Source organism: Dasypus novemcinctus, chromosome 2 (assembly GCF_030445035.2).
Source record: "Dasypus novemcinctus isolate mDasNov1 chromosome 2, mDasNov1.1.hap2, whole genome shotgun sequence".
Classification (NCBI taxonomy): domain Eukaryota; kingdom Metazoa; phylum Chordata; class Mammalia; order Cingulata; family Dasypodidae; genus Dasypus; species Dasypus novemcinctus.
The window spans coordinates 118,340,830-118,363,629 of NC_080674.1; the positions used below are offsets into that span (position 1 = coordinate 118,340,830).

General features: G+C 43.2%; 1 protein-coding gene across 2 annotated transcripts in view; it reads right to left on the minus strand.

Moving 5' to 3' along the window:
* The window catches only part of MCC (MCC regulator of WNT signaling pathway), a 512,678-nt gene that overhangs the window by 116,748 nt on the left and 373,130 nt on the right, over positions 1-22,800 (minus strand). For both annotated transcript variants that reach the window (XM_058277125.1, XM_058277133.2), the window contains 2 exons: positions 17,077-17,219; positions 3,220-3,362 (listed from right to left, as the gene is read on the minus strand). In XM_058277125.1, coding sequence (XP_058133108.1) covers positions 3,220-3,362; positions 17,077-17,219 — 286 coding nt within the window. The remainder of the gene's footprint in view (positions 1-3,219; positions 3,363-17,076; positions 17,220-22,800) is intronic.

The following is a 22,800-nucleotide window of genomic DNA, read 5'->3' on the forward strand; positions in this document are numbered from 1 at the left end:
TGGCAGGGGGTTGTGTGCGCAGTAGCGTGAAGCACAGGGCCTGAGCTCAGGATGGTTTGAGAGAAGCAATTTCAGGTCGAAGCCAACGCGTGGGACCTGGGCCGGCATCTCCACTCCTCAAAGCATTTCTGTCTGGCATAAAACAGCATCAATGTACAGCTCCCAGTGACTTCGATGTGGCTAAATCCATTTTCTTTGGCCTCAGCAGCAAACCGTGCTGCTGACTGCTACTTCCTCGTTAGAGCCTTCTCTGCTCACTGGCTTCTGGGACATCACTCTCCTTCTTTCCTCCCCCCATCTTAGCTGATTGATTGACTGGTTGATGGATTCACTTCAACAAGTATCTATGACACATACTAGGTGAGCAGAGATCCCTGTGGTGGCCTCTGGAGATTTACTTGCAGATAAAACAAATACGCTTTTGCAAATGGAGTTTAGTGGGAGAGTCAGTCAAGCAAATAAACACAAATGCACACTTTTTTGTTTGTTTGTTAAGCCGTAAAAATAACTTATTTGGGAAATGGGGGAAAGAGCAGAGCTTGCTGAGGAATGGGAGAGAAAGAGGGAAATACACACCAAGATTTGGTGCAGGCTCCTCTAGGCATAGAGAGCCAAATGCATACTTTTAAATTTCAATGTGATATAAGACAGAAACAAAGTGGAGTAATGACAGAGCCAAGACAGGGACTTGCACAAACGGGCTTTCTGAGGAGGTGCATTTAAACCGAGAGTGAATTGATGAGAGGCGCATCCCTGCCAGGAGACCTGCTGAGTCTCCTTAACAGATATTGGTCCCCAAGGCTTAGGTCTCCGGCTCTTTCCATTTCTGTTTCTGCTCATCAACATCCATGGCTTCAGTTACCATCTGATGTCTCCCAGTGGTTTTTCTTCAGCCAGCCTCTCCATGTGCCTCCATATCTGTATATCCTATTGCCTGCCAAACATTTCCATTTGGACATCTCAAGACACCTCAAATCCATGCCCAAACATGACCTAAATAAAACCCATGATCTCTTATTCACCGACCCTCAGCCTCACATACCAGAAAAGCAAAACAAAACAAAATAAAAACCAGAGCAAAACAACCTGGTCCTTTTGTCATGCTCCCATTTTGGTGATGGACCCCCATGGTCCATCCTTTGTGCAAATCAGACACTCACGGGACCACCCCCCTTCCTCCCTCATCCCCTATTTCTAATCTTTTAGCAAACCTTGCCAATGTAACACTTTTTCTACATCTCAACTACTACTACTCTAATCCTACCAACAATTTTGTGCACCTAGACTCTTGCAGTGGTGTTCTAGCTGGCCTCTCCATTTACCCTTACCCTGATAATCCTTTCTCCACAATCCGGCTGACTGATTTGAAAAGCAAACCTGTGCATCTCATCCCCTTCCCCCACTATTTAAAACTTTCAATAGCTTCTTGGGGTCTTTGGATAAAGGCCAAACTCTCTAACATGGTCAAAAAGCCCCTATGTGATCTGGCCCCTGCCTACCTCTCCGGTCTCCATCTCACACCTCTTTGCCCTCCAGTCACTATGGCCTTCTCTTACCTCCTCGAATTTGCTGTGCATCTCCCAGCTCACTGGAAACCCTCTTCTCTTCACCTGCCTAATTCTGACTCATCCTCTGGATCTCAGGTCAAATGTCACTTCCTTGAAGAAACCTTCATGCAATCCCAGACTGGACCAAGCTCTTTTGACACACTATCCTGGTACTATGATCACTAATTTGCAGCACTTATATAGGTTCATGATTAAGCCTATATGTGTAATATTTTACTGTCTCCCGAATGAAAGTTTAAATTCCATGAAAACTGCACTATACTTACTCTTCCTCCTCTTGGATCCTCCTCCAGCTCGTCCATCTCCCCTAAAGTTGGTTCTTCTTCAATCTCTCCTATACATAAATATTTCTCAAGATATGATGCCTTATCCTCTTTGACTCCATGCCCTTTCAACCATAGGGATCTCTTAGTTCAGATGACCTCAAAGCTGTATCCAAAACTGCAATCTCTGTCCAAACTTCAGGTTGGCACTTCCAACTAGACCAGTGGATTTGCAACATTCTGACTGCAACTCATAGTTAGAGCAACATTTTATTTGCAGCCTAGTACATACGCACATGCGACAAATGAGTTTCATGAAGCAGTACTATTATTGTACTTTTTCCCTATTTGACTTCACTTAAATATGTTTTATTTTTCATATAACTTCGAGACCTATAAATGGGTCATGACCTACAGTTTAAAACACACTGTACTAGATACTTCTACAAGGACATTTCTCTATAACCACAAACATATTTATTTCCCAACTTATTTCTCAACCAAACCTCCTTACTAAGGAATATGATCATTCTCTTAGTCACTCGGGATCAACATGTTGGAGTAATTTTAGATTCCTCCTTCTTACCCCATACTTGCTAAAATCTATAGGTTTTTCCCCTGCAGTGTGTCACCACCCATTCCATCCTTTCCACTCCCACCACCTCTGGGTTCAGATTTTACTGTAATATGAAGCACTGCAATAGACTTCTGAACTGGTTGCCTGCTTCCAGAATTTTCAAGTAGAGGTGACATATGTTTGAAACACACACACATCAGGGCAGAAAGCTAATTCAGTTCTCCCGTTCAATTGTTTTTTTTTTAAAGGATTTATTTATTTCTCTCCCCTTCCCCCGCCCCCAGTTGTCTGCTCTCTGTGTCCATTCTCTGTGTGTTCTTCTTTGTCCCCTTCTATCCTTATCAGTGGCATGGGGAATCTGTGTTTCTTTTTGTTGTGTCATCTTGTTGTGTCAGCTGTGTGTGTGGCACCATACTTGGGCAGGCTGCACTTTCTTCTGCGCTGGGCGGCTCTCCTTATGGGGTGCACTCCTTGCGCGTGGGGCTCCCCTACGCGGGGGACACCCCTGCGTGGCAGGGCACTCCTTGCGCGCATCAGCACTGCGCATGGGCCAGCTCCACACGGGTCAAGGAGGCCCTGGGTTTGAACCGCGGACCTCCCATGTGGTAGGCAGATGCCCTATCCATTGGGTCAAGTCCGCTTCCCTCTCCAGTTCAACTTTGACCAACAAAGTACCAATGGATGTGCCTTCATCCACTTACCAGACTCCTTGAATTAGTAATTTTACCTCAAGCTGCCTCACATTTCTGAAATTCCTATTCCAATCCAGAGGTGAAACTCTGGCATTAGTGGCACTGGAAGGCAGACTCACCCATGTCAGCAGTGACCATGGTGGACTGGTTTTCAGGGATGGAGGCAGAGGTCTGGTCTTGGTCTATGCTTCGCGAGTCCTCGTTGACCTCATGTTGACTCTGGCTGAGCTCCGATCGCAGTTCTGAGTACTCATCTTCTTCTCTGCAAGAAAGAGTCGGCCACCACTTACAGAGGTGTCTGAATTTGACTAATAGTAAGCCACGAAAACTTAGGATTGTGACAGGTACTTCAAAGCACACACATTTCCCACTGTCTGAAACATCACCACATACACACTGGACACAGTTAGGGAGAAAACAAAATTAATTACCTTTGAAGCATTTATTTTGCAAGAGAAGAAGAGAAAAGTGTCAAGGGATTTAATCATGGTATTGGAAGCCTACTGGTGTCTGCTCAGCCCCAGAGGGAGGGAGTCTGTAAAGAAAGCTAGAAGGAGAAGAAATCCTCTTAGCCTGGCGTTCACTTTAAGTTGTCAGCAACCATGGGGCAGAAGGTCCACAGCCTTGTGTTCTGGGTGGATCAAGATGGTGAGTGGTGATCACTGGGGTTTGCAGAAGAAGTGATTGCCATTCTAAATTAAGGAAATGCATCTATAAATCAGAGAAATGTGAAGAACACTCCAGAGTCCTTAAGAAGTCAACAGCTTCCCAGGGAGGGATTAAGGTGAACTTCTGCTATCTAAGGTATTTTTAATAAAAGCCACTCAGAAATCTGGGAAGATTTAAAATATACAGAAGGCCCCCAGCCATGAAAAATATGAATTAGAATGGGAGTGGTGAAGGCATAAATATATAGGTTAATGCTCTATGAATAAGTTAATCATTAGACATCTGCAAAAGTCAACAATAATTAGCTTTAGGGAGAAAAAACAATTAAAAAGTACTCTTTAATGTTGCCTTTTTGGCCTAGAGGGTAATTGTTTGTGCAGTGATACATCAGCTCTCCTTTCAATCAGCACTTAAAATTCTAATTTTACTTAATGGGAGATTTTGTGTATGATGAATAAATTACCTTTGTTGCATGGCCAATGTAATCAGCTTCAGCCTGACTGAGATTGTTTCACAGTCAGGAAGCTAGTGATAAATGCTGCCTCTGTTTCTCTGGTGTAAATGGCACTTACAAAATCTTTAATAGTCACCTTAAACCCTCCTGGCTTGGCAGGTTCCAAAGCATACAGTGCCTGCCAAATCTCTTGCTCTGTACTGAGTTATTTCTAGACATTATTGGGATGAACTCTATAAAGGAATGAATAGGGAAGGGGTAAGAGAGGAAAGCTGTTGATTATAGGAAACATTCCCTACTGAGAACAGCACACAGTCTGAAGAAGAATCATACCTTATTAGATTACCATCTACTGTAGGTTGAATTGTGTCCTCCAAAAAAGATATGTTCAAGTCCTAACCCCTGGCACCCGTGAATGTGACCATCTTTTGAAATAGGGACTCTGCAGATGTAATCAAGTTAAAATGAGGTCAGACTGGATATGGGTGGGTCCTAAATCCAATGACTGGTGTTTCATAAGAGAAAGGAGAAGGAGATTTGGCCATAGACACAGAAGAGACATACAGGGAAGAAGGTCATGGAACAAGAGAAGCAGAAATTGAAGCTGTGAGCCAAGGCATGGCAAAGATTGCTGGCAAAGAAGCTAGGAAGAGGCAAGAAAAGATTGCTCCCCTAGCTCCTTTGGACATCTAGCTTCCAGACCGTGATAGGACAAATTTCTCTTCTTTTAAGCTACCCAGTTTGTGTTAATCTGTTATGGCAGGCCTAAGAAACTAATATGTCATCTTTAACAAAAGGATTTCAGTGTCATGAAATTCAAACTGGTGATATCTCCATGCAAAGTATCTGAATACCCGAACAAGGAAATAGGGAAGCAATAACTAGATGGATCTTGCCTTCTGGGAGACCAATATGTTCACAACCAACTCATACTAAGAAGGATGCTGTGGGTGTACATGGGAGGAACCCGTGAGTGGTGACCAGGAAGACTTCCTGGATGAAGCAATGCTCAAAGTGAGACTCAGAGCAGGTAGATTTTGGAGAGGTCATGAAGGGGAAGGGCAAATGCAAAGGCTTAGAGTTGTGAGTAGGTGTAGCTGGATGAGGGTATGTGGTTCAATATGACTGAAACCAAAATGGGGTGCAGGTTGGAAACAGGAGGCTAGAAAGATACTTGGGGACCTCAAGATAGGGAACCCTTGCTTGCTAAGTGAAGAGTCTTAGGCTTGATCTTGAAGGTATCTGGAGGACTTCCCACCTAAGCAACATAGTGAGAGTTGTGAATTAAATTTGGCACCTGTGGAAAAGGGACTTGAGGAAGCCCCAAAACAGGAGATGACAGGATTCCAGGTAAGAAACGATAAAGGCCTGAACTACAGAAGTGACAGTGATAGTGAGGAAGACGCAGATTCAAAGGTCTTTTGGGGGTGGAATCCCTGACACCTGGGGGCTGAATGGATGTTAGAGAAGGCGAGGAAGGGGTTAGAGATGGCTCCAAGGTTTCTAGGTGGATAGTGAGCCTTGGAAGAGGGTAGAATCCCAACAAATATTTGTAGGTGGAGGAGACATTCTCTGACCAGAGAAAATAGCCTGTGTGAAAGCTCAGAGACTTCAGGAGGGGAGGCAGGTGTCCCTCCAGCCTGATCCCAGCAGTGCAAATGCACTAGGGTGAAAGTGTGGAAGGGAAGCCAGGCAGCGGCTGGGCCTGGGCATGGAGTCCTGAGCGGGGCCTGTCACCCAGTGGGCATGTGCAAGGTACTGTGCTGAACTCAGAGCCAGCTGGGGAATGTGAACCTGATGTCTAAGAACACAAGTTCTGGCAGAAGAGCCAGGGGGTTTAGTGGAGGGGAAGATGGAAGGGAGAGAAACTGGGAGGAACTTTACCTCCACCAAAGTCCTTAGCTTGGTTTACTATTTGGACCTCCAAAAATTTCATTTGAAGAAATGAATTCCCCTGCTTTAAAGTTTGAAGAGCTATCAATTTTTCCATTAAAAAGAAAGAAGCTTAAGGCCTGATCTAGCACATCAGCAATGGGAACAGGAGAGGGACTCTTTGGAGGGCCTATGAAGAGGTTGTGAAGATAGACTGAATTGGGGTAGCGAGGGGAAGTTCAAGATGTCTCTGGACACTTGTAGATTAAGTAACTGGTGGATCATAATGATTTTAAATGAGATAAAAAATCCAGCAAAGGAATCATAAGAGTAATAACGAAGTAAGCACTAAATACGTGTTTGCTGTTAGGCAATTGGCCCTGTTCCAAGAGCTTCAATATAAGAACATTCAATACTTTCAACAAACTTGTAAGATAGGTACTACTGCCATCCATGTTCCCGTGGAAGAACTAAAGTGGGGAGGAGAGGGGCATAAGCAGCTTGTCCAGCTCCACACAGCTAGCAAGAAGGAGCTGGGATTTGGATCCAGATGGTCGGACTCTGAATCCTTGCTCTTGACCACTGTGTAGTTTTGAGGGATGTCTAAGGGCGTTATGGGTTGAATTATGCCTTCCCCCAAAAGATATGTTCAAGTCCTAAACCCAGGTCCCCTGAATGTGACTTTATTTGAAATAGAGCCTTTGAAGATGTGGTTAGTTAAAATGAGGCCAAATTGGATTACAGTGGGCACTAATCCAATACAACTGGTGTCCTTCTAAGAAAGGGACAAAAGACAGCAGAAAACACTGGGGAGAAGGCCATGCGAAGGTGGAGGAGGCAGGGGGATGCTTCTACAAGCCTAGGACCGCTGGCAAATACCAGAAGCTGGAAGAGGCAAGGAAGCCTTCTCCCCTACAGGTTTCAGGTGGAGTGCCACCCTGCTGATACCTTGATTTCAGATTTACAGCCTAGAGAACTGTGAGAGAATAAATTTCCATTGTTTTAAGCTACCCGGTTTGTGGTAATTTGATACAGCAGCCCTAGGAAACTAAGACAAAGGGTATTTCTGTGGATTGTGAGAAATATTATGATGAGTAATTGAAAGCAAGATGCTTTAGAAAGAGAGGGGATGGAAACTGGCAACATGATTTTGACTTTCTCCCCAAGTGCCAGAGGCCTTGCTGGGCAGTGGCTCGGTGCTACCTGCTCTAGCTCACTGTCCTCAGAGACCCTTTGAGGTAGGTATTGTACCCAAATATTAGGGATAGGAACCAGAGTCAGGCAATTAAGCCTAAAGGCTATCAAATCTGTGTCCTTTCTATATACCAGGCACTATACTCTGGAGAGTCTCAGAAGATTCAAAACACTGAATATGCTATTCTTGTGAGGGAGTGAGCAAGTGTTTTCTAGTTTCACACATTTGTTCCTGTAGAATCTCTAAGAAAAAAAAACAAATTCCTGCTCTTCAGTGGGCTGCAGCCAAACATGATTTGGAATATACCATTTCAAAGAATTTGCTAAGATATATCTGATGATAAGAAGTTGATTTGGGTAAGGGAGTGGTTCTTTTCCTCTTATGACTTTTTATAGTAAAAGAAAACAAAAAAGGGCCCAAGTCAAGAATGAAGAGGAAAAAGAAAAAGGATCAGTTGAGATGACAATGAAGATGGCCCTAAGCCAGGATTTAAAATCTTCCTCCTAAAGCCAGAGGCTCCTGCACAGCTCAGAGTGAAGCACTGATTAGAGATGCCTGCACAGACCTCCTCTGCTTAGGCCATGGTTGGCTAGTACAAGGGACTCTGGGAGAAAACAGACAAACCTTCTTCTCCCAGAGAAAGAGGGAAGATGGGAGATGGGCAGGTTGCCTAGAAGTATCATTAGACATTTAGATAAACTCAAATCCAAATGGCCCAATTACTCATGTTATACAGATGAGAAATTGAGAGCTAGAACAGTTAGATAATCCTATTTTAAAGAAAAATCACTGGCAAGTAAGTGGAGAGAACATGCCAACAATTCAGTTCAATGCCCTGCTTCAAAGAACCAAATTTTTCTCAGTATTTTCGGAGTAGAAAAGTAAAGTTAAATTCACTCAAACCACTCGGATGTGGGCAAATGTGCCTGTCATACAAAAAACATGATGCACCTTTCATCTTTAAGTGTATAGCACCAATTCTGGCATTTGTCTTTCTAGTTAATTGAACGGCACTACACACTTTTGCCTTTAAGCATCTATCTCTAACTTTAACAGTTATTTGTACACTAATGTTCATAGCAGCCTTATTCACAACAGGCCCATGGTAGAAGGAACCCAAGTATCTACCGACAGATGAATGGATAAACAAAATATGGAATATGCATATATGATGATTAATTTTATATGTCAGTTTGGCTAGGTTATGGTGTCCAGTGGTTTGCTCAAGCACCAGCCTGATTGTTACTGTGAGGGTATTTTATAGATGGATTTGCATCTGCAGTCAGCTGATTGTACATATGGCTGATTGTATCTACAATCAACAGAGGAGACTGCCTTCAGCAATGTGGGAAGTCTACTCATCCTATCAGTTGAAGGTCTTAAAAGCAGAACACAGATCTCAGGAATCAAAAAGAAAAATTTTTGCCTCACCTTCCATCATTCAGTTTCTTCCAGTAAATTCAAATTCGCTTTCGTTGGATATTCCAGCTGTGACCCACCCAATGGAATTTGTACTTGCTAATCCCCACAGTCATGTGAGCCAACTTTCAATATTCATGTATATATATGTCTGCCCTTTTGGTTGGTTCTTTTTTTCTGGAGAATCCTGACTAACACAACAAACAATGGCATATTATTCAGTGTAAAAAGGAATGAGGTTCTGATACATGCGGCAGTGTAGATGAACTTCGAAGACATCATGCTGAGTGAAATAAGTCAAACACAAAAGAACAAATATATGATTTCACTTATATAAAATACCCCAAACATGCAAATTTATAGATATAGAAAGTAGAGTACAGGCTACCAGGGGCTAGAGGAGATAGGGTGGGGCTAGGGAGTTAATGCTTAATGGGGACAGAGTTTCTGTCTGGGATGATGAAAAGTTTTGGTAATGGATGGTGGTGATGGTAGCAAAACATTGAGAATGCAATTAATGCCAGTGAATTGTATACTTGAAAGTGATTAAAATGGGAAATTTTTGTTACATATATTTTATGTTTTAATTTTTAAAATTGCTATCCCTTCACTGGAGGATCAGTGTCCTACATTGTGACTGATGAAGAGCCAGGAAAAATAGAACAAGGCTGCGACTGCAAAACAGTTGGACTTGAGGGCTTGGCCTCCAGCAGGCTCCCAACAGCCTTGAGCTCACAACTGCCCACCAGGGGACCATTCCTGAAGCAAGTCTCCAACTGTCCATGCAAGAAATTGGCAAATCTGCTCATTTTTTTACATAGACAAAATTTCCTGCATTTCAGAGCCTTAATTACTATGACCACAACAACGACTCTACTCCTTCAGCTCATAACAGAATTACCTACTATGGAAAGAGGAGGAGTTGGACCAGAGACCCTTACCATGGGCTTGCCGCTGGGCTCAGGCAAATGTGATTCCACTGACTGGCATCTCTGTGGCTCTGAGTGAATGTGACTCTGCCAGCATGTGCAGGCTAGAAGGCATGTCCATCTCAGCAAGGCAGAGCATCCTGCCCTCACTGGATTCTCCTTCCTGCTTCATCCTGCCTTGTCAGTTTTGCACAGTACAACCAGCCTTTTCTCTGCCTTAGAAGAACACTTGGGAGGAGAGAAAGGAACAGGGATTCTGCCGCTGCACTCCCGTGGAACGCTGGGCCTCATAGGTAGCACCAGCAGTGCACACCGCCTTTGTCTGCCCCGTTTGTTCCAGTTCATGTTGAATACCAAATAGCTTAGGTGGTTTAAAGGAATACATTGTGAAACCCAAGATGTAATTCCATATCAGAAGTAATTTAAGCAATGGATTAACTATAGCTACATATGTTTTGCTTGTAATATAAAATATTATAAAGTTTGCACAAGCCCATTGTTTCTCCCACTAACTTGGGCAAAAAACTATGGAGTTACATATTCATATTGTCTCCCATAGGCATCATTCCTGAAAGGAGGTTGGAACCTGGGCTGGGAAATGAAAAAAGCTAATTCTTTTGGGGCACTTTGTAAACTGATATTCAATTTAGAATGACAGCATATATAGTAGACTGATGTTTGGGAGCTTTCTCTTTCTACTCTTTCTTAAGTGCCTCGGCCCATTAGGAGCAATGTAACAAGAAGTTAAAAATACTCTGCTGGTGGGAAGCAGATGTGGCTCAAGTGACTGGGCTCCTGTCCTACCATGTGGGAGGTCCAAGGTTTGATTCCTGGGGTCCCCCGGGGCCCGCATGGCGAGCTGGCCCCAGCGAAGTGCTGGCTCAGGTGGAGAGCTGGTGCAGCAAGGTGACGCAATAAAAAGAGACACATATGAGAGACAATAAGAGATGCAGCAGACCAGGGACCTAATGTGGTGCAAGAGATTCAGCACCTCTCTCCCATTCCAGAAGGTCCCAGGATTGGTTCCTGGTGCTACCTAAAGAGAAGACAAGCAGGCACGGAAGAACACACAGCAAATGGACGGAGAGAGAGAGTAGTCAACAAGGTGGTGGTGGGGCGGGTGCGGAATAAATAAATCTTTTAAAAACTGTACTGGTCCATGGCAGTTTTACAAAGGCAAGAATTAAAAAAAAAATTTTATTGTGGTAACATATAAAACAAAAAAATTCTCATTTTAACTATTTACAAATATACAATTCAGGGGAGCTAATTGTTTCCACAATGTTGTGGTACCACCGCACCATCCAATACCAAACCATTTCCATCACCCCAAACAGAAACTTGGTACCCATTAAGCATTAACTCCCCATTCCCAACTACCTCTCCTGCCTCTGCTCCAGGTAACCCGCATTCTAATTTCTGAGTCTATGAATATGCACAGACTAATTATTCCATACAAGTGAGATCATACAATAGTCATCTTTTTGTGTACAAGTGAGATCATACAATATTCGTCTTTTTGTGTCTGGCTTATTTCACTAAATATGATTTCTTCAAGGTTCATTCATGTTGTAGCATGCATCAGAACTTCATTCCTTTTTGTGCAAAGGTGAGTTTGGGGTGTGCTCCCAAGCTGCTCTGCACAAGAAACGAGTCAATTATCGCACTGGTGTTGATGGTGTCTAGGCAACCACACAGCATTAGCATCTCAAAGTGATTTCATTATTCGCTTCCTCTTTTTGTATATATAGTAACTCTTGTCAAGTTATAACTTATGTCTTTGGGGGGAAAACGCCTCCTAAAAGAATGATAACAGCTAATGCAGGAGATAAAAAGGAGAAGAAAGTGAGCAGGCCCAGAAGTGATCCTTTTAAACTAGAAAAAGAGAAGTTTTGATAAACTGATAAATGTAGATAGTTATATGCTATATGATAGCTTTATATTTAGGGAAATTCAAGGTTCTCAGGTATTATCCTATGGAACATGGAGGATCATCTATGAGTTGTCTAAATGCACATTACTGCATTGACTTAGAAACTTCTGTGACGTGCCTCTCTGTTGCTCTATTTAGAGTTGCAGTAATTATTGCTGGCTAATGACTTAAAAAAATAAAAACAAAGCAAACTAAAAAATTGCGCTTATGGAGACAGGTATTAGATCGTATATGTGCCTATGTAATGAGTAGGAGGGCAAAAAATTTGCAGACTGCTCATACTGGTAATGACTGAGAGATCATATCAGTCAGGGTCAATGCCTCCTTTATTTCATAAGAGAATAGAGACTTCCAGAGGTGGGATGAGCTAGTAGCAGAGTTTACTTCCTTTCTAGGATTAGTACCAATGAAACAACAATCTAATACTGTGACCTGAAGAAAAGATGTCTGTTTATTTTTAAAGATTCCTTCTCATTATTGGTTATAGATGAAATGATCTATTCAGAAAAGGGAAAAGCCAACGAGTGTATAATTCTCACTATGCTTTCAGATTTCAAGCTGAACTACTAGAACCAGTAGCATTTCATATCACTAACTATGCCCACGTCTACTTTATTTGGGGGTGCACATTCACGCCTTGTCACTGGATTGGAGTGGTCTGTGAAGATGACCTGGGGTGGACATCTATCTGTTTTGGCAGCCATTGGTCAACTGTGGCTAGCCAACCCAGCCCACTTACCTAGAGATTCTTGTTGAACCACACCCTGTCATGCTTACAATTAAAGGCAGGCTTGCCCAAATATGGCTGTCATTCTTTTAAAGAACAAAATTTTTAGATATATGGGGTGAAAAGTTTGTCTTTCAGCTGTCTCTGAGGATCTTTAGCAGGAAAGAAGTGATGAGTAGAGTCCTGATTCTTCTTTCAATTCTACTTCTTCTTAGTGTTCCCCATGGCACAGAGAAAGATCGGCCTCATCTATGAGTCTTCTGGTACATAGCTAAAAAATGGGATCTTGAAATGCTCTCCTATATATATAACAACCCATCCTTATTATCAACTGAGTACCAGTTTTTACAAGATCTAAGATCCAAACTCAAGAACTTCCACCTAGTGAACAAGGGTTTAATATATACCATGTAGGAAGACAGGGAGGGAAAAATCTATCTTACCTTTCTTTTTTGCTTTTAAGTCATTTTATTTTACTTTTTAGGCCATAAGTTAATCAGAATAACAGGTTTTGCTGGAAGGTAAAGAGGTTTTGGTTATGCTGTGTTTGAGGTGCAGCATCACGGTGGATAGAGGCAGCACATAAGCTGAAATGTGGCCTACGGAGCAGGAGAAACGCCAGGCGCACAGGTGCAGGTCTGAAGTCTTGGGGCTCAGATTATATTACAGTAGAAGGAGACTGGGGATATTATCTCAGTGCCCAAATGAGAGCTGTTTTACAGGTGAGGAAGCTGGGGCCCAAAAGGACTAAGTGCCAAGCCAGAGGTCACACAGCTTAGAAAGGGTCAGTGCTTTAGGGTTACTGCCATTCAAGAAGAAAGGGGGGGGGGCAGTTCCAAGGATCATGGGGGAAGTTGAGCAGGGATGTCAGGAAAAGAAGATCCAGGACCCATAGGGCCCTTGAGGGCCAAGAGAGCACCTCAGGATGGGAAGATAATTTAGGGTCAAAGGCGGTAGGAAGAGAAGCGGACTTGGCCCAGTGGTTAGGGCGTCCACCTACCACATGGGAGGTCCGCGGTTCAAACCCCTTGAGCTGTGTGGAGCTGGCCCATGCGCAGTGCTGATGCGCACAAGGAGTGCCCTGCCATGCAGGGGTGTCCCCCACGTAGGGGAGCCCCATGCAAGGAGTGCGTCCCGTAAGGAGAGCGCCCAGCGCAAAAGAAAGTGCAGCCTGCCCAGGAATGGTGCCGCACACATGGAGAACTGAGACAACAAGATGACACAACAAAAAGAAACACAGATTCCCGGTGCCACTGATAAGGATCGGAGCGGTCACAGAGGAACACACAGCGAATGAACACAGAGGGCAGACAACTGGTGGGGGCGGGGGATGGGGAGAGAAATAAATTTTTAAAAAGGCAGCAGGAAGGGACCAGACACAGGAAAGATGACTGGATTTTTCAGCTAAGAAATCATTGGTGATTTTCAAGAAAGGAGTTTCAGCAAACTGTTGGGGTCAGAGCCAGATGGCAGTGAGCTAAAGAGCAAACAGAGCTAAAGAGCAAACAGGAAATGAAGCAGAAAACATGGGCTCCTCATGAGAGTTGGCAGCGAAAGTTCGAGCATAGCTTATGGCAAAGAAAATCTCCTTGGGAAAAAAAAGATCTCATGTTTAATTTGCTTAAACTTTTTTTTTTTTCCAGATTCAAAGCAAGCTACTGATGTACTACTTTTCCATTTATCCCATCCCATTTAATCTTCCAAGTCAGATGAGCATTAAAAAGTCATTCATAACATATAGTTTAGTTAAAAAAAGCACATATTAAAAAAGAGAGTGTGCTATATGATCCAATTTGTTTAAAATAGTCATGAATAAAATTTTTAGAAGGCCATATATACAAAATTTGTTCAGTGTTTATTCCTAGGAGATGAAATTCGGCAGGTTCAGTTATAAAAATGATGATGCTTCAAGTAGACAGGATTCAATTAGACAGTCCTGTCTGTGCTTGCAATACTTTTGGAAGGGATGAAGAGAAGGGAGGGTGGAAGCCACCATGAGCCATCAGATTTGTCATCACAGCCGTGGGCCCTCAAAGCTGCAGGCTTCTCACCTGGCCCACAGCACCAGAGGCTTCACCTTATCAGTCAACGCAGGACCTTGTGACCACAGAAGCCTGTCACTGTCATCACCCAGGACAATGAGGGAGAATAGCCCCACACCTTGCTGCCTTCCAAACCCTTGCAATTAATTGCATCTCACTGGTAGACCCTCCAAGTCCTTCTACATTATACCAGGGGAGTTCTGGTAGTCCTCTATTGAGTCCAGGTTTCAGTCAAACTGATGAAGCTAATATACTGAATCCAGAAAATCTCTGGTAGGTACAGTCACAACAATAAATTCATCATTAATCCAACAATGCATTCCTCCAACCCTGGTCTTAGACCTTAATCCCACACACAGCCCCCCTAGGTTTTGTTAATATATATGAACCGGATCTTACAAATCTTTTGGTGTTTTAGCTGTTTCTCGCCAGGTTGAACTTTGAACTTATCCCCCTGGGGCATGCTGGAATTTGACTACTTTTAGGCCTAGTGATAAAGAGGAATGGAGTAGGAGTGGGCTGGGAGATAGCGGACATCCTGTTACAAGGGGCCTGTCAAGTTGAATGTGGTGGGCTGCTTCTGCTGGAAGAGTAGCTCCTGCGTTTGTAGGCGCTGGTATTCAGATTCAACTGAATCTACCCAATGTCCCTATTAAATGCTTAATCTTCACCCAAGGGATCTAATGTGACCATGCATTCAACTTACATTGGAATTTAGCAACTTTTGCAGTGTCTGTTGGCTACCTTAACCCTGTGGCTATAAGAGATGGGAGAATCTTCTAGGCAGTTGCAGAAGGTTCCTGGCTCTATAATTATGGCCTGAGATAAATATGCAAAGCTATGCGCTTGCCAGTTGTTTTTTTTTTTTTTTTTTGGGTAAATGATTCCATATTGTTTTAGTGTGTGTATACTTTACTTCATGTAAACTATTCCCTTAATAATCCTTATTAATGAGTTTTCAGCTTTTCTAATAAATTCCTGGCTCAGGCCCAGATTAAAGGGACAAGAGAACCTATGAGGTACAATGATTGCCTTGACTAGCGTGACAATCAATTCTCTAGACCCTGAATATGTTAGGGCAGTTAGAGTTTATTCAAGGCTTTTGGTTCTTACTGTACTGAGCCCATCTCAGCATCCAGGACCTAAGGCCAAACCGTTGTCCTTGAGTCTGGGGGGGCGGGGGGAGGGGGCTGGGAAATGCCTTAGCCACTAGAGCTTTTAAAAAGAAGGCCTGTCTCACTGGCCTCTGGCCTACATACCTGCACATCTTCCAGTCTTGCAGGGAATCCCCTCCAGGAGGGGCCAACTCATTTACATAGTGAAAACTGACAGGATTTAATGTGACATCTGCACAGACGTAATTTTCCTTTACATAAAAAGCACCAATAAATGGTATGGTCAAGAAGCTCACCTTATTTTAACATGAAGCAGTTTGGTCATTACAGTCAATTTAAACATTCTGAAATTGAGTTTTCCAGGTGATGTGCGATGCATTTTTTTTTCATCACTCACTGAGCCCATTTGCCTTCACCTTCTCCGGCATTTAAAAGTGCAACACGTTTTAATGAAAATTACAAATGTGCCTGTGTTCTCTGTCTGGCTCCTTTAAGTCTGCTACAACTGTTCCTTTGGGCTGAAAATTCTTTTCTGCTCATGCATTTCTAACCTACAATCACCCTGATGACCAAGATACAATTTAAAAGCCTTGTGGTTCTAAATTGGAATATGAAATTTATTGTGTGGCTCCAGCTCAGTGCAAATTTTTCCATGATTTTGTCCAGAAAACAGAGGCCAATCGTACCCTCCTCATGTAGCCCTGTCATTACTGTTACTCTAAGAGTTGGAACAAAATGCATCCAGTTTCCTCTGACCCAGTACTTGTACGGGTGAAGTTTAAAGTAGCTGCCTCTAAAATTGTTTCCATTGTGGCTTGTACAAACACTCAGAAAACAAAGCACCCTTTCTCCAGAAAGAAAGGTAGGTGTCACTGATTTACTTTCCTCTGGGCAGTTCCCCGAGCGCAGCCAGGAAGATGAAAGTCTTCACTCGGCAAGCCCGTTAAAGAGAACCCCTCTGAACAACAGGGAAGTTGTAAGCACTGTGGGCAGGAGACTGAGAGGCAGCTGACAGAACAGCAAGGAGAAAGAAATCCTGCCAGTCACTTCTACTGAAAGAAAATGAAAGGCAGAGATATTCTGAATTCGGACCCCACCTCCACTCTCTGTTAAGTGTAACTTCCAGGTGGTCACATAATATTTCCAAGCCCCAGCCTGATCCACTTAGATGGTAGATCCAATCTTGCCTCCTACCTTAGGAATCTGCTAAGAGGATAAGCCAGTGTTGGTAAAGCAACTGGAGGTAAGCTCAAAATATTATTAGAGTATCTAGGTGGCTACATAATGCTTAGTTATAAGCCACATCCATAAATCTCTCCAAATCCCCAAGGGAGACACACAGTTTATATACCAGAACAGACCTGGTGAAGAAAGGAGGGGGTTCCATTTATAACTGATAATAAAGCATTTTACTCAGTGTCTGATTCCATACCCTTATTAATAGACTGGGGATCAAAACTCCTTCCCTGCCTATCATTCAAGGAAACTGTAAGGATCAAAATCAGAGCAGGATAATTCAAGTGAAAGCACAAAAACACCAATATTAATTCCACTTCAACTCCAAGACCCAGGTTACAGCACCGAGAGGCAGAGAGAAAGCCATGGCTTGAGGCCTACATACCTGATGGTGGTGCCTTGCAAACGGTCTATCTTCTTATTGAGCTCAGCAATGATGCTGTGGAGTTCTGTGATGCGTTCCTCATACCGAAGGGTCGTTCTCTCCTGGACATCCTCATGTTCTCTCATGAGGTGGGACTGCTCACACTGGGACCATGAGAACAGGACAGAAGTGCCAAATGAGTTGGTGCACCTATCAGCGAGTGGCTCTACATTTAAGGCCTCAACCCATCACGACGTCAACGCTGACTAGGCCCCAAATAAAACATGCCTGCTTACTTGGCTGGCCATCCCAGGCAAGACATCAACAGCTCTATCTTACAATGCTAGGCCTGTGCCTTTCTAGCCCTCATTCTCTTTGTGATCAGTCCCTCTGGCATTGCGCATGGTCTTTCCAGGACTATCCACATACCCTGTCTTCCATCTTCCCTGGGCCAAGAAGTGGCCCGATCTAGGCCATGGGGCATCTTCTTTTGAGGATCTGAATCCTGAGTGGACAGACCTGAGGGTGCATGGAGTTGATTCACTGGAGTTTCCTAAAGAAAGACTGTCCCCTTAGTTCCTAGTACCTCTATCTCTAGAGCTTCCTTCCAAGTTCTTTTATCGCTATTCAGTTTCCCTTCTTACCAATCCATTCCTTTACTGTGAAGTTTGACAAGGGTGTGTTTCAACTAATCAAATAATCCCTTGTTATGATACTTTCTTATCTGGTTGGGTTATCTGTGGTCTTGATGCTTTCCAGTCTCCTTTCCTGCCAGACTATATGCTCCTCCAAGACAGGGACTGGGTATTTGAATGATTTAGTGTTAGCATTGGTTTAGGGGTGAACTATAAGGTTATGGAATGAATAAATCACAACATATCACATTATCATGATGGCTGCTTTTCAGAAGTGATCACAAAAGAAGTTGAGGAAAAAGAGGCAGCAGATGCTATAAGAACAGTTCTACAGTGAGAATTTAAATCCTAGGGAACCTGCTTATCTTTTTCTTTTTTCCGCCCTCTTGAACCACCCCCCACCAGTCACTGTGCATTTAATATCATTTGCATAATAAGAAAACATTCATCCACGATGGAACAAGTAGTCCAGCTTATGTCCCTGTCTACTACGTTCAGCCTTGATTAATTTCCTGTCCAGCAGAGGAATTTTAATTTCATTTTCAACAAGGCTTTCCTAATGCCAAGAGCCATATGTTAGGTTTGGCAGGTTTACATTTTCAGGCCTGGTGGCAGGCAGGAAAGGTAAGACTTCTCACTCACTCTCTGAAATGTTTAACCCTCCCTCCTCAGCCTCCATCTGCTAGGATGTCAATAATACGGCACAGAAGCTATTGAGCAGGGACAAAAAGCCTTCAGAGGTAAGCAGAACACTTCGCTAACCCTATCTCAGTACTGAACAGTATTTAGCAAAGAAGTCTGATAAAGACCATCGGCATAAATCAGGTGGTGACCACACCTGTGAACTTGGCTTTCAACAGTTTGATCATATTAATGTTGTCACCACCCGGGGGTTGCTCAGGGTTCCAGAAACAAGATCAGAGGCATCAAAGTTGCTGAATGTTGTATCATAGACTTTCAAGGGAGAGTTATTTTCAGAGAAATAGTGATGAGAACTGCTAATATTAGTCACAATCGGGAATATCAAATGACCTTCACTCAAGATCGATCACACAGGAAATAAATGGGATCAGCGCAAGGAGTAAGGCCAAGTGAAAACCACATCTACCTGGAGGCTTTCTTAAACAGAACTAGCCTATATCAGACAACAAATATTTTTTCCATAAATTTACCTATTTTTCATCCATGACCTATCACACTTTAAAAAGAAGAGAAGTCGATAAAATTAGTGTCTCAAAGATGATTTTTGTTATTAAATTAGAAAGCTTCACATTTCTCTGGAAAATACCAATAACAGAATACTGTTCTTCCCAGTCTGCAGAATATCTATGAGCTTTTGCTCTTGGTATTCATTCCCATCTTCAGTTGTGCATGTGCATACATGTGCATACATACATGTATGTAATGGGCACTCGCAAAAAAGGTCACCAGTTCCAGATCTTAAAATAATTATAGAAAATACCCAGTCTCTGGCCTGGACCTCGTCTATGCCACAATTTCTTTTATGTATTATTAGTTCTTTCTCTTGAGTTTGCCATATTCAGCTGTCTAGGCCGGCAAACTACTGTGAAATCCTTCCCATTAACACCTCAATGACCTCTTCCCTTACTTCTCCACCCATTTTTCTTGCTTTGCAGTCAATAGGCCACAACTACTACCTACCTGGGTTGAGGAGAAACTGCAAAATCCACTTAAACAGTCACAAATGTTTAATATAAGTAAAAGGCACATGATCAGCTGCTCACCACAAAAAGACAACTCTGGGCACCACTGTTGACTGTCATGAGCTGCCTAGAAGGCAAAAGCCTGGGGGATGCAGAAAAACCAGACGATCTATGTCCAGATAACAAGATCAGGATTCTTGATATTTTACCATCTTTGCCCTGCCTCTAACTGGAAAGTCTGCCTGGAGGGTACACGTATGAGCAAGATATGACAGGAGGCCTGATGATTCAGTCAGATGGAGCAGTGCCAGTAGCTGAAAGGACAGAAAAGACTCAATATATATTTGGAACTCAGGGGTTCAATAAGTATTTACTGGAGAAAAATTCTCTTGATTGAAGGCAAATATTTAAATTCCTATATTTTCCATAAGAATTTAAAAAAATAGTGGACAGACACTATAATTTAATATTTCCTCTATCAATTACAGTATTTGTTATGTAAGGTGCTGTGCTTGGTACTGAGGGGAGGTGACTATGACACGTACTTTGAAGGGAATCCTGTTCAAAGCTTCCAGGTTGGCTGAAAGAATCCTAATCTCTTGTCTTCTGGAGGACAAGAAACATGGAGAGAAGTGTGGAGGAGGATGTAAGGAGGAGGAGAGGAGAGAAGATGGGAGAGTGGTACCCTGGGGATTCTTTTCCTAGTGAAAAGAGAATAAAGGGAAATAATGATCAAAACCTTAAAACCTAGATCCAAACATTACTCTCATTATGAATGGCTGAAAAGGCATGTAGGTCATCTGTACCAATCAACACTCCCTTGAAGTGTCTTATTAAACACACGTCACTCATCCTGTGCATTATCCACAACCACGGATAGATGAAGCACAGGTCCCGAAACTCAGTGAAAATCCCCCGAGCTTTCCCAGGGAAGAGGAGAGCAACTCTCACAAGGGCATCGGTGTAGGAGGAAACAAGCCATGACCTGCAGGGGCCAAAAAAGAAGCCAACAAAACACTCCCATTAAACTGTGCTAGAGTCAACCCCAGAAATGTGGGACTTTAGCACAGGAGAAGTAGAAGACGAGCGGGTGACACCCAAGACAGACCAAGCCATTCTGTGCACAAGCATTGCCTTTCCCACACAGGCAGGAATGGCCTGTGAAAGGGAGGCCCGATTCCCTCCACTCTCTAGCATGGATACTGACCCAGGACCTCTCACCACCCGGAGTCTGCAGCAGCTGTGCAGGCAGGCATTTTGTAACCTGGGAGGGGTGTGATTTCCGGTGTTCTGTTCCCGGAGGGGCGGGCTGGGTCTAGCTCAATACCACACCTCTGTGTGCATCACCCATGAGCACGGATCCCAAAAAAGCCTCATTAAAGAAGGTGTCACAGTGACAACAAAACTGAAGAGGGGGTGCTACTTCTATAATTATTAGTTAACATTTGCATAAGCTTTTCACTTTTTAAGTTGCAAATTTAAGTATATTACTGTATAGACACTTTCAAAAGAAATGAAAAAGACTTGTCCATTTTCTCATAATCCATGAACACAATCCTTTCTCAAAAGGTGTTTATTTCCCTCCAGAAATTTATTATGCACGCGGGGCTCTGTCAGGACCACCATGTGGGGGTCACGTTACCATGATCAGCAGCACCCAGCCAGCAGGTTTCTCTTCCATCCAGGCACACGGTGGGCTTATTTCCCCTCCCCGTTGAAGCTAGATATGGCCAGGAGACGTGTTTTGGCCAAGGAGCTTTGAGTGGAAATGAATATACGCCCTTTTTGGGGAAAAGCCTTTGAGGGCCCCTCGATGATTTGCCACACCCTCTTCCCCAGGCAACCGCCACTGGCAAGGCTGCAGAGGGTGAAGGACCATCAGTCTGGGAGCCTGGTGGGCGCAGTGTAGCTCAGAGCTCCCTGCCAGCTCAGCGAATTCCTCGCATGAGCAGTGAACCTCTGACATTCCAAGCCACTGAAAATTTGGGGTTGTTATCACTGCACCCTGACTGACTGACAGTTTTATAGTGAAAAAACAAACGGAGAAAAGTGAAGTGACTGATTTATTGTCACCTAGGTAAACAAGCAGAATGAAGACCCCTGATTCCCATTTATGCCATCAAGCTGTTGCAGCCACAACTATCTACCGGCTTTTTCTGCCTCATCCAGCTTCCTAACCAGCAGGGGGTCTATTGCCTCCTTAGAATTTGCCTGAGGATCTCAAGTGGCAGCATAGTGGCCCTGTCTTGGTCTTGTACCCTGAAACACCTCTGGGTTAAACTCCAGAAAATGTGAATACTATGCTTTGCAAATACCAAAGGAGAGTTAGGAAAATCCAAGTAGCTCTCACCTCAACTCCCTGGGAGCAGCAAAACAGAAAAGGGAACACAAAGGGATGGATAACAAGGGAATTCAAAGCACCCCCAGCTTCCATCAAGCCTGCTTTTAACAGACAAAGTCATTTATTCAGAAACAATTTACTGAATACAGTAAATTTACAATTCACAGGGCACAAGGGCAGCTTCTTCTAACAAAACTTACAAGTTTGGGATTATTTTTTTCTCTCTCTACTGTACAGAAATACCCCCACACAATTTCAGTTGAACAGAATAAGAAATGGTCTCAAGCAACATGCTACTGATTTTTTCCACTACTACAGGTAATTGCATCCAGGGTCCTTCCTCCCCCTAGCCTAAATTCAATTTTTGACTGGTTCTCCAAAGTCAGCCTGTGGTGCAGCCTGCCATGAATTTCTGGAGGTCAATATCATTAGGATCTGGATTTCTTCTGCAATCACAGGCTTTTAGTTTGAAAGGGAAAAAAAAAGATTAAGATGAAGTATGATGAAATTTGTTTTTCCTCAATTTCATCTGACACTTATTATATACACTGAGCTCCTCCTCAGGATCTTAGCTCTCCTATCATGATGAAACAAAAAATCTATATAAACACTTGCATCTAGCCAAATTTAGTGAGACTGTCTATATGTAAAAAATGTTTAATAAAAACAAACAACCTGATTACAACCACCAAAAACAAACCCTTTCTGCTCATCTTTGCTATTGGTGTATCCAGGGATAAGTCATGATTCAGCCTTGAGACAGACTGCCTGGGAATCTGAGTCCTTGCTGGAAAAATCCTGTGCAATGTGGTGATACAAAGTAGCTTTAGGGTTTTGTTAATGTTCTTCATTGGGTTTTATCTTACCCCACAGAGGCCACTGGTCTTTAAACCATCACATTAGTCTCAGCTGTCAAACCTGAGAGCATTATGGGAGTGAATTTTGAAAAATGCAATGGGTCATTAATTTGTTAACCCCCTCAACCCTCCCGTGGAGGGGCATCAGTCAGTACCACTCTCTTTTTAAGTATACCAAGAAGTGGTGTTACTTCCCCAGGGTCACATGGAGTGGTCCCGAGTAATACCACTCATGGTGTTTCCAGCCT